Here is a 17298-nt window from a genome sequence, read left to right as displayed (position 1 = left end):
GTGCACTCGGATCCACACGAAGAACGCTCTGCTGGGATCTCTGGGGGCACTCAGCCCTGGGTCTGCATTTATAAAAGACTTGTCAAGCCTTGGGGGAGGAAATAATACCTGTTTGCAGAGCTTGTCTGCTCAGTATTCAGAGAAGTCTTCTGGATCCATCTCCTCTAGCTTCTCCTTCTCTAAGGTCCTTTCCATTGGGAATAAGAGAGAGCACAAAAGGACCCAAAGCACCCTCCATGTCTATAGAAAGCTGTCTAATGCATGAGGAGAGACAAACATGGGAATAGAGAAGATAAATTCTTACTGGTTTGAATTAGATCTTTTGGAATAGCCTCGCTCCAGTAACAGCAGCAGCCTAATTCCAGCACACAAACCCCTCTTTGCTTCCAGCTTTCTCTGCTGGAAATGCTATATATTATTGAGGACCGCACACTTCACTAGAAGGGAAGTGTAGTTTGTGATGTTGCAGAACAGAATTAATGCAAATTGTGTGCATAATCCCACACGAAAGGCTTGGCTGCCTTGCACCGGAGCAACTTGAGCTGTATTTCCTATCAACACAGTCACTACAAATCAAGGAAATTGCCAGTTAAGCCAACATTAACATCCAGACCAACCTCAGCTCACATGCCTTACCGCCCAAACATAATACCCCAGCGCTCTCCCGGATTTCTCAGCTCCATAACAAACTCCCTTTCATTTCTAACACTCGGGGCCGGAGGAACAGCCGGGAACAGTAAAAGTGTGTCTGCTGGAGGGAATCTTGCTGAGCTCAGATGTGAGATGGCGCGTTTGTGCGAGCTGCAGGAAATGCCTGGGTGCAGCGTGGGTGGCCGGGCTGGGCCTGGCCCTGCCAGCCTCAGTGGTCAAGCTGAGGGGAAGCTTGGAGGCAGTTTTGTCTCCGAGAGCAATTTGGATGTTGTACCTTGCTGCTGGTGGGCCTCAGCACCTTGGAACTGCGTGTTTGCCTTCAGAGGATCCTTCTTTCAGGGGTTTTGGAGAAGCTGAGGCGTGCCCTGTTGGTGCCACACGGGCTCCGAGGGTGCCGCGTTGCCCTGGGATGTGTTTCAGGACATTGGACCCACAGAGCCAAGCCTTCGGCCTCTGTGGCCAAAGGCATTTTTCTTTCTGGGTCTAAAGGACCGGGAAGAAATTTTTCTGTCTGGTCCTAAAGGACCCATCCTCTTGGATTCCAGGATTGCCACGGAGGGAAAACCCTCAGGGTGCCCAGTCTAGTGATGAAATGGTCGTCCCGTAGAAAAGCGAATCACGCTTTATTTTTACTCTGCTGCTTGGCACACTTTTTACAGTTTAAAACTAAAATTTTCCAAGTGTCATAATGCAGGAAATCAGTGGTAATGTGTGAGAGGTTTCAAATGTGTGCTGTTGGTATCTGGGGCAGCAGAGGGAAAAGCAATTTCTGGTATCACCTGTAAATAAATGAAGGCAATGGACACTCATTTATGGCAGAAAGAAGATAACCATTTATCCTCTGAATAAGTGTCCTGTAAAACATGGGGATTAAGTTCTCTTCCTGCAGGATAAATGATTTCAGTTGTGCTTTATGTGGAGAAATGTTGCAACAGACCGGAGTGGGAATTCCTGGTTTTTCTTTAATAGATGGGTACGCTGAAAATTATTTAGAACGTCACTATTAAACTGCTAAAATAATTTTGTACTTGATGTTAACTAAATGTCATAGGGTTACTTTGGGTGATAACCTATTAAATTTCAATAATAACAGAAAAATAAATCTGTAGTTTGTTACTGTAATCCTAAGTTCTGCCATGCTGCTGTATTTCCCTTATATGCACAAAAATACTTAATTTTTTTGTATAAATGGGTATAAATTTATGGCAAATTGACTTCAAGCATCTTTGTAAATGTTTAAAACTGGGTTATTGGCTGAGACATTGTGGGATGAAAAAGTAAATAGCAAGTGTAGGTTACTGTGGTTCTGCTGATCTAATTGAATCATTTCAGTACCTCCACCAGTGACCTGTTTTTAATGAACCTGGTACCTCATTTAGTGTTTCATTTGAAAGCTCTTAACTCTGCTTTTCACCAATAAATCAGACAGTTTCTTTCATTTATAAGGAAGATGCTTCTTCAGGATTGTTTTGGTATGGGCTGTTTTGGCTGGATTTCCATAATCTCTTCTTCCAAAAATTGTTATTGTGGAGACATCAATCTTTTTTAGACTGGCTCTTGCCCAGGGAAGAGCATTTGGGGGTTTTGCTGTAACATTCATCACTTCAGTGCTTCATATTGGTCACACAGTTCTCAAGTTTAGGTGGAATATTCAGATTTTTCAGATGTTTTTATAGATTTGTGTTGTAATACTATCTTAATATATCAATACTTAAGTAGTAGTACTGTGAATATGATTTCAGTTGAAGTCCTGATTCATTTTTCTGAGGTGAATCCCTTTCAATTCAGTAATTTTCTGTGTTTTCTTCTGTTTCCAAACCCCAAATGTAAGCCACACTCAGTGGTTTTTAGACAGACACGTTAAGCCTTTTCTTTTGCAGTGATTAATCTTTTGTGCTTTTGTGTTTCTTTTTTTACCCAGGGATGTTGCTGGTCACCACTGACACATTAGGCCATGATTTCCATGTTTTCCAAATCCTGACACATCCTTGGTCATCATCACAAAGTGCCGTCCATCACTTGTACACACTTCACAGGGGAGAGACTGAAGCCAAAGTAAGTTAAACTCTTTGCTGAAGAATAATCCCCAGACACCTTATACATTCTGTGTATGTTGGCACTTTAATGTTTGTTTCAGCACACAAAGAGCCTTTCTTGTGCTCCAGCCACAGAAGGGATAAGAGCAGAGCGTTTAACCTGGACAATAATAAATTCTTGCCCTTTGCAATGAGGTGCTGTCAGATTTATTCAGATCTGGCACTGCCTCCAAAGAGCCCCGATTATTGGCTGTGTTTGCACTTAACCTTTTCTCATGTAACATGTTCAACATTTGTCTCGTGCCCATGAAGGAACTGTCAGCGTTTGCCTGACTCTGGTGGTAAAAGCCACAGACAGACAATTAAAGAGTTGAAAGGAAGAGTTAATCAAAAGGCTGTGATTAACTTTTCTTAGCACAGTGGGGGAACCTGCAGAGACTCCCCAGTTGAACTTCCCTGTTGATAAATCCCCCTCTCAGAGATGGGGGGCTAAGGATATTATCCAAGGGTGGAGAAGTCTGGAATTGTATTGTAAGCAATGCTCAGTGAAGTGATTTGCTGGTGAGGTGGGGAAAAGGGATCTGCTCCCGCTGGCAGGGCTGTGGCAGCAGTGAGTTCTGCTTGAGTCCTTCACGGCGAGCACCAGCAGAGCTCACCTTTGGAGCTCTGAGGAACTGCTGAGGAACCTGCTTTAAATACAGGAATAAAAATGACACCACAGGGTAAGAAATGAGTATTGCACTTGCTGATGCAATTACACACGGGAAGCACAGACTTGTGACAGCCTGGCAGATGTAAAGCACTGTGACAGGGACAGCCTGGGGCTCTGTGATTATGACACTGGGAGCTCGGGTGGTTCTGGTACCTGATTACAGTTCCTTCAAACCTTTGTTTTTTCCCCTGGGAGTTGAGCAGCTTCCCTCAAGTTTCTCACCATACCTTTGTAACAAGTAGAATGTGAAAGCTTTATTGAACGTAGCAGTGGTTGATCAAGTTCTGGTTGGGGTGAATGTACATTTCTGGTCTTTTAAATACTCTAAAGCTTTCCTGCTATCATTCTGGGAAAGTGGAATTGCTGTTACAGGCAATGGTTTACTATAAGAAGGAATAACCAATCTGGAAAGTGAGAAGAAATTAGGACAAACCGTTCATTTGGGATAATATATATAGTACTAACAAGTAATTTTTATAAATATTACAAAGAGCAGTGAGATCTGTGTGTATGCACGTACTCTGCCATCTACTTGGGCATGTTCTATAATGTGTTTAATGTTTTAGAGTTATTTTTGTTCTCACTTCATACAAAGTCTCAATATTGGAACCCAAAGCACAGGACTTCAGTCATGAGGAACAAAGATGTTCTTCTGGTTTTTACAGCTGATAAATTTGTTTTCAAGGCACACATTGGAAACCAAACAGAACACGTTTTAGAGAAGAAACCCTTATTGATACATGTTTTTTTGGGATATAGTATTAGCATCTCTGTGAAAGCATTGCATTAAAATTCTCAGAATCAACATAGTAAAAATTTTTCCTAGCTTGCCACACAGTTTTCATTTGGGATGTGAACAGTATAGCTTTTGGAATGGCATAAAATGGAGAAAATTCTTACCAGTCTGAGGTGTGTTGGTGGATTTCACAACTCCCTGGATAATTAAACAATATTGCATTGGTACCTGTGATTCTCAACACGCATAGTTTGAAATACTTACCTAATATGAGGGATTGTTTTACTTTTTTCTTTTGGAATAACAGCACTTGTAGCTGTTCAATGAGAGGAGAGTTTGCTGGTGCTGCTCTTCTGTTGTGTGAATTTCATGTATGAGGAGCATTAGACAAGGATTTTGGAGACTGTTCAATACAAAACTCTCAGTGCAGCCCACACTGGGAGCCTCTGTACCTCCTGTCTGATTAGAACAGTATTTATACCATTTGCTACCAGACCTTTTTCCTTTTTTTTTTTTTCCCTGGTTTAAAACTAACTGTGAATCAAGGCCAATGGTCTTAAAGGTCACCTTCTGTACTGGAGCTATAAAAAGTTCTAATTTGTGTTGATGGACATGAGTGATTATCAGTGTCAGAATTTGTTTAGCTAGTACCCATTATAAATTGTTTAAACATCATCATTATGACTGTATTGTATGTGGGATTTTAACGTCCATGCTGAAATCAGCTCTGCTTTTGTACGCGATGTTTTGGCTCACAGAGCTTCACCCCACTTTTGCCAAAATCTCCTTTTTGTGACTCGGAAGGAGATGGGGTGGGATGGAAGGCGGACCCGTGCCTCGGAAGGGAATTGTGAAGCCAGTGACCATGGCAGAATGTGAAGTGCTCACAATGTTCACTGAGTCCCAAGGTCACAGCGTTCAAAGTCGCTGTTCTGCAAACACAGACAGAAGTCCCTGTTTTGGTTGTACCAGATTAAGATCTTTTAGCCTTTGAGTGCCACTTGTCTTTAGATTTTATATTTTTTTCCCTTAAGAGGACAAAGAGCAGCACGGAGTAACACCAGGAAGGTCCATTGCAAGGGGTGGTTGTATTTTACTGAGTCAGAGAGAGAACTGAACCTCTCAGAGGACCTGTGCTTGCACAGTTCAGCTGTAAAGAGGAGAAATGTGCTGCACATTTTGGTTAAGGATACATTTTCTTGTCCTCCAGCTCGTGCATTGTGAGGCAACGCTTACTGCATTCATATTTTTACCCAAGAGCATTCTGGAAGGTTTTTAATGAAGGCATAGCATGTTCTGAACTGAAGAAGCTCATTTACTTGCAGATGAAAGTTACCCTGTCACCTGATGATCCTTTCTCTTTGATCTGAAATTGTAAACAGCAAAAACAAAATCCCTGAAAACAGCATTATCTCAGCCTAGGACAAATAAACGTAACGATAGCATCAGCTGGCTGCTGGCCAGCTGCTCTGTAATCCTTTCCTCTGTCCGACTTTTGTTATTCCCACTCCCAAACTGCAGCTAGAACTGACTGCAGCTGGAGAAGGTAAACAGGGAATGATCAAAACATTCCAGCCTGGCTGCCACGGAGCACGCTGATGTGACGCTTTTCCAGGGAATGCACGAATGTTTCAGTGATGTGATTCCACAGAGACTGTTCAAGCTTGTGTCCCATCCGTGCCCAGGTAGTGAAACGTTGGAACAACTTCCAAATATTGGATGTGAATCTCCATGGCCTCGAAAAATTCCTTGCTGTGTGTGACATGCTCATAGCTGGTTATTGAAATAGACTCTGTAATACTAGGACGATTTTCTTATTTCTAGGAAAGAAGCTGGGGATGGGTTTGAAATAATCAAGATTGGTCTGGGGAAGTTGATCGGTGGCGGATGGGAGCTGACAAGAAGAAGCTGCTGCAGTCAGAAGTAGTTGGCTGCCCTGGGGAGTTGCAGCCCTGAGCAGCGGCGTTTGCAGGCTCAGTCATTCAGAGAGAGCTCAGCTCTGGTTAAAGACCCCACGTGAATCTCTCGCTGGGCCCACATTCTGCCCTTGCTTTTACACAGAACTGAAATCAGTGTTGAGGACTTGGGGAGACACAGTTGGGTCTGTGTGGGTCTGATAAATCATATTGTGTAGACTGAGATTTTATTATTTTTTCATTTATGTTTGTTGCTACATCATTTCCTTAATTTTCTCAGCCAAAAAAAATCACATACAGACCAGTTTTCTAATTTATTTTGACCCTTACCTCCTCAGGACTGCTGCTCTTTCTCATTGCTTAATGATACTGGTTTTTTCTTTCTGCCATCTCCCTGCACAGCATAATTCAATACTTGAGTCCTGTGCTTCAAATCAGGGTGTTTTTTCTCTGTGACACAGCACAGTGATCATGAACAGGTCACGTTCCTGTTGCAGCACTGCTGGTCTTACTCTCCAAGTTTAATTAAATGCGGTAAAATGCACAAGAATATACGATTGCACCTTGTGTAACTCCACGTGACTGACAGAGGGGTGGTAGGAAGGAAAAAAACAGTGCTAGGAAGATCAAAATGTGGTTTATTTCAGATCATTATCATTGAAATCCAAGGTTCAGCATTGTGAGGTTGGTTTTCTGTTATGTGAATTACCTGGAAACAGTCCTGTGCCGGGTGCTCTGGGCTGACCCTGTCTGAGCAGGGAGGTTGGACCACGTGAGCCTCTGTGGCCCCTTCCAGCCCAACCCATCCTGGGATTCTGTGATTTAGAAATTATTTTTTGATCTGTTCAGTATTGAAAGCTGATCCTCAGCGGAGCTGTTGACGTGTGCCGTGTCCTTGGAGGACTCTGTATATTAAATTACCTGACTGTGTCACTCGGGGCAGGCTCTGAGTGGTAGCTACATTTTAAATCATTTTTCTGGAGGATTTTACATCATAATGTTCAAAACAAAGGGAAATAGAGAAGTGGAAGTTATAAAGAAGCATAGAAGAGTAATTGGAGGGAAACAGGAGAAGACAGGAAGCACACTGACCTTTTGCAGGAAGTCCAGAGGAGGCCACCAAAATGTTTAGAGGGCTGGACCCCCTCTCATATGAGGAAAGGCAAAGAGAATTGGGATTGTTCAGCCTGGAAAAGAGGAGGCTTTGGAGTGGTGTATTTTGTGGCCTTCCAATACCTGAAGGGAGCCTACAAGAAAGATGGAGAGTCTAGGACTGAAAAGAATTTGAAAACATCTTACGGGTTCCCAAATTAAACAAAATCTCAGGTCTGTAATTCCCTTTACTGGTCCAGACAGAAGAGGATAGATAAAATTTTAAAATACAGATGTGAATATTAAATGTGACATTGACCTTGAGCTATAGAATAAACTTTACATCGTGAGAGATCTGGTGTACTTTGTACTTTATTAACATATATCTGTAAACACTGTGGGGTCTTGATTGATCTTTGGTATCTAAACATTACATCATAATTAACAACAAATCCAGAAATATATTATAAATACATGAAATAATAGTACATTAACCTAAAGAACAGCAATAAACTGCAACGCTTAGCATAAACTTGAAAACCACTAATGGGCCACTGTGCAGTTTGTTTATACTCTGAGCAGTCGAGAACTCGGCGTAATGTACAGGAACGTGGTGGGGAACAGCACGGCCCAGGGCATAATTTATAGGGCTTTATTCATGGACACAGCTGATTTTTGAAGTTGTTTCTGAGACTGCCACGATGAGCGTTATCCTTTCAGCCTGGTCCCATGCCTTCTTCCAGTTCTCCTGGAGACTTACGGGCTCCTTTGTGTTGCACAGATGGATTTGTGCTGGTTTGATGTGAGCGTGTTTAATTCATGCCCTTGGAATTGGAAATATTCTCTGAATCATCTCCTTGGACTGCCTGTGGTTCTGCTGCTCCTCCTGTATCTGTGAAAGACAAATGAGGCCGTGTTGAGACCAGTGAGCAATAGGTGAATCACGTGGAGCAGCAGCTTCCAAAATACTCTCTGCCACTGCTGAGCAGGGTTTCATAGCTCTGTTCCTGTAAATCTTAATTCATTGCACATTCTTCTGTCAACGCTTTTTTCCATGTTACTGAGCATTTGAACCTTTCTGCCTTTGTGGTTTCAGCCATGTTTTAGGCAGCCGTGGCCACGATGCCCGCTCTGACTGCAGCCAGTGTTTGTGAACGCTTTTTTAAAGAGAGCATTTGGGATTATGGAGCTCCACACTTTCTTCCTGTAGATCAGGAATGCTTTTTTTCTATGTAATGTTTACACTGAGGAAAAAAAAAACCCATCCTGTAGTGATTGTTTCCCAGTTTCTTGGCTGGGGTTGTCATTTGCCAGGGCTGTTGTGTGTAGTTTTTGAAAGAACATAACCCTCAGGGTGCCAACTGGAAACTGAGCACTAAAGTAGAAACACACAGTTTTGTTGCATGCTACAGTGAGATGGAGTTTTTTCTCTGTCATCTCACAGTTCTGTTGTAACTGAGAGTGGCAGTTTCTACACAGTTCATATGTTTGGTTTTGACCAGGAGAATTTGCCACTTTAACAGCAAGTACTGAAATACTCTTGATGCCATCGTTTTCCCTGACTCCATGGCCTTCGGGGGTTTTTAGGAGCCTTTATTAATCCCTGTGGAGTCTCTAATCCCTTCTGAGCAATCTGTTAAGGTGAAACACTTTGTAAGCAAACTCGGAGCGCTGAGTGCTGCACTGTAGGTCAGTCACAGCTGAATCCTGGACGTGCCAAAGCTGTCAGGTCTGGGGAGCTCGCTGAGCTGCATCGTTGGCTGCTGGTTTGGGGATGTCACCAGGACTGAAAGGAGCAGGTGTGTGGCGCTGGTTTAGGTTTATCTCGCTAATGTTGATGAAGCATTTTGTGTTGTGACAGTCTGTCAATCAGATATCTTGTCAGAAGTCACCAGACTTAAATCCTTTTTTTATCTCCGAGGCTTCAGGGCTCTGTTGGAAACTTGCACTTCGATGAATACTTTGCTGCTTTTGTCTGGAATAGCTGGAGTGCATTTCTGGAATATTTGTCAAGATTTTATCAGTGTTTACTCCAATTTGAGTACCTAGTGTATTGTAAAACTGGCTTCAGTGAAATCTTAAAGAATTTTATTTCATTTATGCTGTTTAATAATATAATGAAAACTAATCCTTCGTCTATATGTTTGTTTGCCATGGTAAATCCCACTTGTGTCCATCGTTCCTTTTAGTCAGCTTTTACCTTTAAAAACGTTTTTGGAAGAATTGTTTCAGGACTTTTTTTCTTTATGATAAATCATTTTAACTTCGACTACTTGTTTTCTTGAGTTGTCTGCCAGGACGGGCTTGGAAACAAACTTTAATCTCTCTTTTAAAGCATTCCTTCAGGAACAAGAATTTGCTTTCCATCAAAGCGTTGTGTAAAGCACACTTGAAAGAGAATTAAATCCTTCTGGACTTCGTATCTGAGATCTATGCAAGGAGTAACTGTAGTGGAAAATATTTAACTGTATTTTTATATTTGCTTCAAAACTGACCATTTTAAGCTAAAATAAGACTTGTACCAGTATTTGTCAAAATCAGGCCCAGTGGTGAGATCTCTCTCTTTTCTTCTCATCCCTCCCTTTTCCCGTTTTTGGGCAATCTCTAAAGATTAAACAAGCAAATACAAAACATGTAATTGAAACAATTTCCCAGCTCTTTTTAGAACAAAATTCTGTTTGAAAGCGACATCAAGATCTTGTGGCTTTCTGCAGCACTTTGCAGCATGGTTTGTTTTCATAATCTCAGAACATTTTGAAAAGTACACAAAATTTGGAACTGTGAAATACAGTGTATATACTGAATACTAAGTTCATTGATAAGTGCACCAAAATTCAAATTATTGCCTAAATGTGAGGGGTTTTTTTCCCATTTCCAGTTCAGACTTGTGTTTGAGACATGATCCCCGTGTTGGAGGTGTGCACGTTGGTGGCTTCATTCCCCTGTCCCCCCTTTTTTCCAGGTACAGGATATCTCCTTCAGCCACGACTGCCGCTGGGTGGTGGTCAGCACACTCCGAGGCACTTCCCATGTTTTCCCCATCAATCCCTACGGAGGCCAGCCCTGTGTCAGGACTCACATGTCCCCACGGGTGGTCAATCGCATGAGCCGCTTCCAGAAGAGCGCGGGGCTGGAGGAGATCGAGCAGGAGCTGACGTCGAAGCAGGGTGGACGCTGTAGCCCCGTGCCCGGCCTGTCCAGCAGCCCCTCTGGCTCACCTCTTCATGGTAAATCCACTTTCTTCCTTTCTTTCTGTCATGAGGATAATATGAATTTCATAAAATGCTATGTAGATATTGTGCAAAAATATGTGATGCATGCAGATACTGCAGGAATGAGCCAAGGTGGAAACACTTTGGAAAGACAGTTCTAGTTTTGCAGCTTGCTCTAAGTAAATTACGTTATCACAGGTGTGTTAATAATTTCTACTCAAAACTGAAAGGTTGGGAGTCTTTAGGTTTCAAGTCTTGTTTTCCATGTAGCACACAGTCAGTAAACTAGTCTGTATTCAAAGAATTTTATTGCTTAAAATTCTCATTGCTCATTGGCCTCGATGATCACAAAGCACATCTGGATATCTACAGTAAATACTGCTCGAGGAGAAATGTGGGAACAAGGCAGTGGGAAGCTGGTGGCACAGATTTGTGTCTACTTTTTGTATGTGTGTGTGTGTGGGAACAACGTGACAAATAATGTGTAAAGGTAAAGAAATCTGTAAGAACTGATCTGTCTGTCCTGTTCCTGTGGTGGATTTACCTTGGAGAAACTTGAAGGATGTGAAGGGGAGCTTCAAAAAATGTTCAAAAATTATCAGTGTCACATCTTTTCCACTTTATCTTTCCTTTCAGCCTTCCTCTTTCATGAGATCTGTTCTAGAAGCTGTTTGGTTTGCATTCAGGATTTGCTGCATTCTTATGCCTCCTTTCTGTTGAGAGTAAGTCACAAGTTCCATGGAAGTGAAAGTTTGAATAGCAGTTTGTTTGGGGCAGCCACCCTTTTCCAGTCTGAGAGTATTAAAAATGGCCAGGAACAGTCCCTCTTCCCTAATTATGAGTAGGATTAGGAGCTCTTGTGAAAGCCCAACTATGTGCTGGGCTTTCTGCTATAGAGAGAACCTTTGTGGGATTTCTGAATCAAAGGAACTGTTTTATGACTTGGTGATTATTAAGGGAACCAGACTTGTCTCAGAACAACCCTCTCTATTTTTGCCTTTCTTTGGGCTTCTCTGAACAAAGGTTTGTGCGTGGCTGTTCTGGAGCCATCCTCTTCTGCCTGGAGCCACTGGAAGGCACCCAAAACGTGCTCTGAACTTTCTTCCTCTTTGGACACAGTTTTGTATCTACCATTTCACTTCCTCTCATCTCTGTGCAGCAGCTCAGCCTGAAACAGGCTGGGGAGTGCTCCAAAGGTTTGCTATGGCACATCCAACTACTTGTAACTGTGAACATCATGGAGAGGAGAGGAAGGAACTGTCAATTTGTGTGGCTATCACCCAGCCAGTTCTATTTTCTGTCAAGGGAAATTGCAGTAAGTTGTTGCCTGTACAATACTCTGAGGTGCATTTGAAGTTTTGAATAGATTTGACACTTTTTAAAAAGAAGAATCAGCAGATTCAGGATGCTCAGTGGTGGAGGTAGGAGACAGGCATGCTTGGGCAAGTCACTGAGAGAGAGGCAGCAGCTTTTAGGGGAGCGTCTCAAGAGTTCTGGGGCTTCAGTTTGCAGACGTCTCTCTTGAGAGACAATAAATCAGATTTCTTTCAAGATCTCTGTGCAGTCATCACTGCTTGAAAATTAGCTCTGTTTAAACAAACAGCTCCACTGGAAGTATGCACATGGGTGCTGAGAATTAAGGCAGGAAGGTGACTTTGATTCCTGGAGGACTTCACACAGATTGTGCTCATCACTTCCGCAGTGCAGAAGTTGGACACGTGCTATGATTGTGTGTTGGTGACTTGCAAAGCTTCATATGAATATTTTCCATGAGAAATTTGTGGGGATTTATAGAGGAGTTAGCATAGATGCCTCAAAAAAAAAATTAGGGAAAAAAAAAAGTTGTGTTTGAAAGAGTCCATTTGGTAAAATACTGTAATATTTTCAGTAATTTTATTGCTGCTTTTTCATTTCAGTAATCTTTCAGTTCCCCTGGCTGAAGGCAGGCAGGATATTGAACCCTATTCTAAGCTTTTTATAAAAAGCCATTTATCATCAACTAGTAAAAGACCCCTGAAGTTCAGAGCAACTTTCAGCAGAGCGACTGTGTGTGTGTGTGTGTGGCAGCAGGATTAGTCGGAGACCAATGACTATTTTAATTTGTGAGCTAAGATGTGTTTACTCAGATTGTAACAGCTCCTTACCATATTATAATGTTAAATTATTGTTGTTTGGAGGAGTCAAGGCAGTCTGGTGACAGAAGTGTAAACGAGTACTCGAAACAGAAAAGAGCAGTTCTGGGTTTAATTCTTTGCTTTACTTCTAACTCGCTCTGCAACCCTTGGTGAATTTTATTCAGCTGATTTTGTCTGTCAGCTCTCTGCTGGGTGACAATAGTAATAATCTCTGTGTTCCCCGCATGTGGAATGACTTTAATTTTGCAGCCTTCTTCAAGAAGAATAACTTATGTTCCTTAATCACCCCTCTAAGTGCAGATGATTATAATGGAAGTAAAGCCAGAGACCGTGTCCTGGAGAGCACCATTGCTCTGGGACAAGGTGTTGATTAAGTGACTGATTCAGAGGAGATTGTGGCAAACTGGAGGATTTTTCTATGTGGAGTCATGTCATCACAATTTTCCTCTTAAATATTTTCCAACTTTCAGTAAACCCTACATTAAAAACTGCTTTTAATCTTTCTGCTGATATCTGCCTTATCTTCCCTTTTGCTTAGCAATTGTAGCTTATTGATGGTAACTTATGATTAGCTTTTGTTCTTGTAAATATTTTCAGAGCTCGGGCTCTGTCGTATTTTTCTCACTTGTTTTTTTCCTCCTAGTTTCAAAATGAAACTGTTTGCTGTGTATATAGTAGCAAGGCAATCTATTTACATTGTGTTGGAGCACCCTAGGATTGTTTACCCACACAAAGTCAGCCTTTGCTGGGGGTAGGGATGATTTCATTTCCAAATGAATCATTATTTGGCTTTGTTCTTTCCAGCAGAATGAAGTAAACTGTTAAACAGAGGATGATAAAGAGATATTTCCTTTGCACCTTTTATAGCCGACAGAGATTTTGTTTGGGCTGTTCTGTCTGTTAATGCAGCGAGGTTGTATTTTTGTCATTCCCTTGGATTGCCAGAGCGTGTTGTCAGGAATCTCTGAGTTATGTTGGGATCCTTTTATGGGCTTTTACTATTATAAGACTATTACAACATCGGTTGGTTGTTGGGGTGAACCTTAGGGTAAAGTCTGGCCTTATGTGACCATTTCACTTGTATAAAATTGGGTTTGTGGCCCTTACCTGTCTCACAGGTGCGCTGTGAGGATTAAGGGATGAGTCCTTAAAGCAGAGCAATGTCCTTGGTGTTGCAGCCATCTCCGTGTTCTCTTCAGGACACATATGAATAGCAAGGAGCATTTAGCTGTAAAAATGCAATGCTTTACTTGGATGGTTGAAAACTACACATAACTCCAATTATTTTAATCCTGCAAATTAAAATTTACAGAATGTTATTAATTCTTGCACCACCAGTAAGTGAAATAAAGTCTGTGTAGCTCTGCTCGCTCGGTTTGCTCTGCTGTTGGCTGCAGGAATTTCCAGCACCAGAACAAATAATAATCAAATAAGTTAACATTGGATCTACAGCTACACATCCACACCTACTAAAAATATTCCATAATAATATGATACTCTCTGAATTTGCCTTGAATTTCATTGGGGATTGAAGTATTTATTTATTTGCCAAAAAACTGTTCATAGTGTGCCGTGGTTCTGTTTCAGATTTAATGCCGATGCTGAGAGGGAGTATATAAATTTAGAATTATTAAGAAACCATGTTCTTGATACAGTGCATTCAGGCTTGTATTTTATTCTTTATAAATATTTTAGTATGGCACGTTTTTCATTGCAAAATCTTTTCAAAGTTTAAAAATCAAAAGGTTTTCTCTTGCTTTTCCTTCATTTGTCGCAATCACAACATGATTAAAATCCAAGCGTAAAACTAGAAGTTTGATAAACATGCAGCCTGAGATGCTTTACATATTTTCACGTTACTTTTCACTATTTCCCAGAGTGAAACTCCTTTTACTAGAAGAATTCTTATGGGAAAGCAGAGTTGAAAGGACTGACATCATCAGCCCTTCCTGAAAAACAGATTGGTTTCCTTTAAGTAACACTCACTTAAGAAACCACCTATTTACAGAGAGGCAGACAGAAATAGTTTCAGAGAAAATTAACTGTATAATAACTTAAAGCACCGGAGGGCAGTTCCTTCACGAAACGCTGGGAACACGAGCTGACAGCGGTTCTTGGAAAACTCTCTATGAAGTTTAATTTTTCTCTTTGTAGCGTCTCATGATAGAAACACTTCGCGCGGAAACAGCAGAGCCAGCTGCAGCATCGGCCCGCATTGTCTCATCGTGCTTTTGACATTCCCGTTTGTGTCACTGTCGTGTTTCTCCACAGCGTCACACTCGGCTCTTTTTTTTTTTTTTTTTTTTTTTTTAATTTCAGCGGCATTTCACATAATTTCAAATAATTCCTTTTGCAGCGCCGTTTCTGAGCGCAGATTTCGCCGCGGTCGCGCCGCCCGCGCCGGCTCCCTCAGCGCTCCCGCCTGCCCCGCCGCGGCCTGCAGGGGGCGCCCTCTCCCCGGCCATGGCGCCTCAGGCGGGGCCGGCCCTGAGGGGGGACCTGGCGTGGAACCGCCGTGACCCGGACAAATGCTGGCGAGGAGGATCAACCCCTCTCCTTTTCACTAATACTTTGAGCTGCTCGTATAGGCATCGTAAATATTTATTTGTTTTCAATTGTGAACCCTCCACAGTCTCTGTGCTGCCTGGAGCATCCAGCGATTCTCTTCACACCTTCACCTGGACTTTTACTCTTCACGGTTTTAAGGCAGTTGAGGAAAAAATCCAAAATTCATTTACCTGGTGGGAATTTTCTGCTAATGACTTTTAGAGACCATTCTGTGATTCGGTGGTGATTCATTCTTTCTTGGGCAGTCCCAGTGGTGGCGATGGAAGGTGCCACATGTAGGGCTGGGACAAGAGGTGGGAAGAGCTGGAATCACCAGTTTGGGAAGCGGCCAGCAGCTTACTGGGTTTAAGGAAGCTGTGTTTGCTGTGTTTCAGCTGCCTTTTTCCCCCCCACTCCTTTTTTTTTTTTTTTTTTAATGGGTAGAGAATCAACGGAGTGAAAGAAGTGGGTGGTGTATTTTGGATAGTTTCTGAAGTGGAAGGAAAAGATCCATTCCCTTCAGATAAGTAGGGAAGTAGACTGATAAATTCTGTCACAAGGGAAGTTCGTGTCTGTACATCAAGTGTTTCTGAAGCAGGTTTTTGTAAACTGCATAGATGGAAGACTGGGACATGTCTGCCTTGATATTTGAAAGAGAAGTTTCAAATATTCCGGATAGATTGAAAATTGAAGGAGACGGACATCAGAAGGGAATTGCAGCTCTGGAGATAGGGAGTGTAAAAATCTATGACTGAGTGATTTAGCACAGCAAATGCTGTAGCAGTGGTCAGAGCAAACTGTTTCGGAAAGGTTGTGGGTAGACAGACAGAGGGGAAATAATCGGCAGCGCACAGGAGACTGTGATGGCTGAGATGGATCATGGGGTGAAGGGAAAGGGGAAGGCAGAGAGGAGTGGGATTGCCACAGATGTGAGCATCCCACTGAAGTTTTCCTGTCAGGATGGATGATTTCAGTCTTGGTAACATCAAATGGAAGGAAATTTTGAGAGGGTCAGGTGCTGATGTGTCAGAGTCAGGTACTGAGGGAGTCCACGAAGTGATAACTGGAATTTTAAGTGTTTATCTGAAAACGACTTACTGAATGACAGTTTGTAATTCTATGGTTATTTCAGTTGTTCCTTTGATTACTCCCTCTTAGTTTACAGTAAACCCATGTTTTTCCATCCGCAAATCTCCCCAGCTAACCAGGTACATAAAAGTCAGGCTAGTGCATTTCCTTTCTGAACACTGCAGGTAGTAACAACATCCTGCAGCTGATGCAGTGCTTGGATCGGGTTTTGCAGTTGCCAATTGGAAATTGATAAATAATAATATTAAGGATCCATGAGAAGTAACATGCACAACTTTACATTTTCTCAGTGCCTCAGTTCAGAGGGTTAGGTACACCTGTGTGCAGCTGAAATGATTGTGATCAGCATAAAAGCCATCACTAGGATTGAGATCTGGAGTAACAGCGCAGCTGAAAAGAGTTGGTCACTGAAGGAGTGACGCAGGAAAGATTCTCTGCATGGTTCATGGCCAAAGCACAAAGGAGAGGGGCTGGAATTAGGTCAGGAGAAGAGTGGTCTAGCACAGGGGAGACACTGCAGTGCAGACATTTGTTGGTGGGTCAAGGAATGTAAGTGGTTCAAGGGAGCTGCCATCAGTGAAATGACAGAAAGTAGCTTTGCTCACCTGATAGAAGCCTGTAATATGTTGGATCAGAAGGTGAGAAAGTAAAATCTAGAGTTTTTCAAGAGACCGTATCAGCTGAAGGAGGAGGTTTAAGTATGGAGGGTGTTGCATGACAAGGGAGGTTTGGCATGAGGGAAGGTGAAAGCATGTGAAGCTCCGTGTAAGTAACCAACGAGGGGAAGGAATGGGGCAAGAGCTGGTGGGAACAATCATTTTATCTGATGGACATGCTGAGTTCAAGCCCAAACACCTTCTGCTTCCCCTGGCAGTGGGTATTCTGGGAATCCAGGGCTGCTCCCTGGTGTCAGCAGCCTGAATCAGACTCTCTGTCTCTATGATTGGTGATGGATTATGCAGTAAATGGGTGTTGCCCTTGCTGCCCTCTTTTTTTTTTTTTTCCAGTTTATTCTTCTTAAGTAAGGCATTTAATCAACTGTGCATCTTTGGTAACTTGAAAAATGTAAACACTTTATGGAAAGAAACATAAGCATTAAGATTAGAAATAAAATATACTTCTATCTTTTAAAAGGTTTATCTTTACCCTTAAATATGCTGATTGAGCTTATT

General features: G+C 42.2%; 1 protein-coding gene across 6 annotated transcripts in view; it reads left to right on the top strand.

Annotated features, from left to right (window-relative positions):
- BCAS3 (BCAS3 microtubule associated cell migration factor) overlaps positions 1–17298 on the top strand; it is a 300455-nt gene that overhangs the window by 69688 nt on the left and 213469 nt on the right. For all 6 annotated transcript variants that reach the window (XM_068210669.1, XM_068210670.1, XM_068210671.1 and 3 more), the window contains 2 exons: positions 2573–2706; positions 10106–10370. In XM_068210669.1, the coding sequence (XP_068066770.1) occupies positions 2573–2706; positions 10106–10370 (399 nt within the window). The remainder of the gene's footprint in view (positions 1–2572; positions 2707–10105; positions 10371–17298) is intronic.

The sequence above is a fragment of the Anomalospiza imberbis genome, chromosome 20 (genome assembly GCF_031753505.1).
Source record: "Anomalospiza imberbis isolate Cuckoo-Finch-1a 21T00152 chromosome 20, ASM3175350v1, whole genome shotgun sequence".
Taxonomy (NCBI): Eukaryota; Metazoa; Chordata; class Aves; order Passeriformes; family Viduidae; genus Anomalospiza; species Anomalospiza imberbis.
The sequence above is the reverse complement of the archived record's forward strand: the minus strand, read 5'-3'. Positions and strand labels throughout refer to the sequence as shown.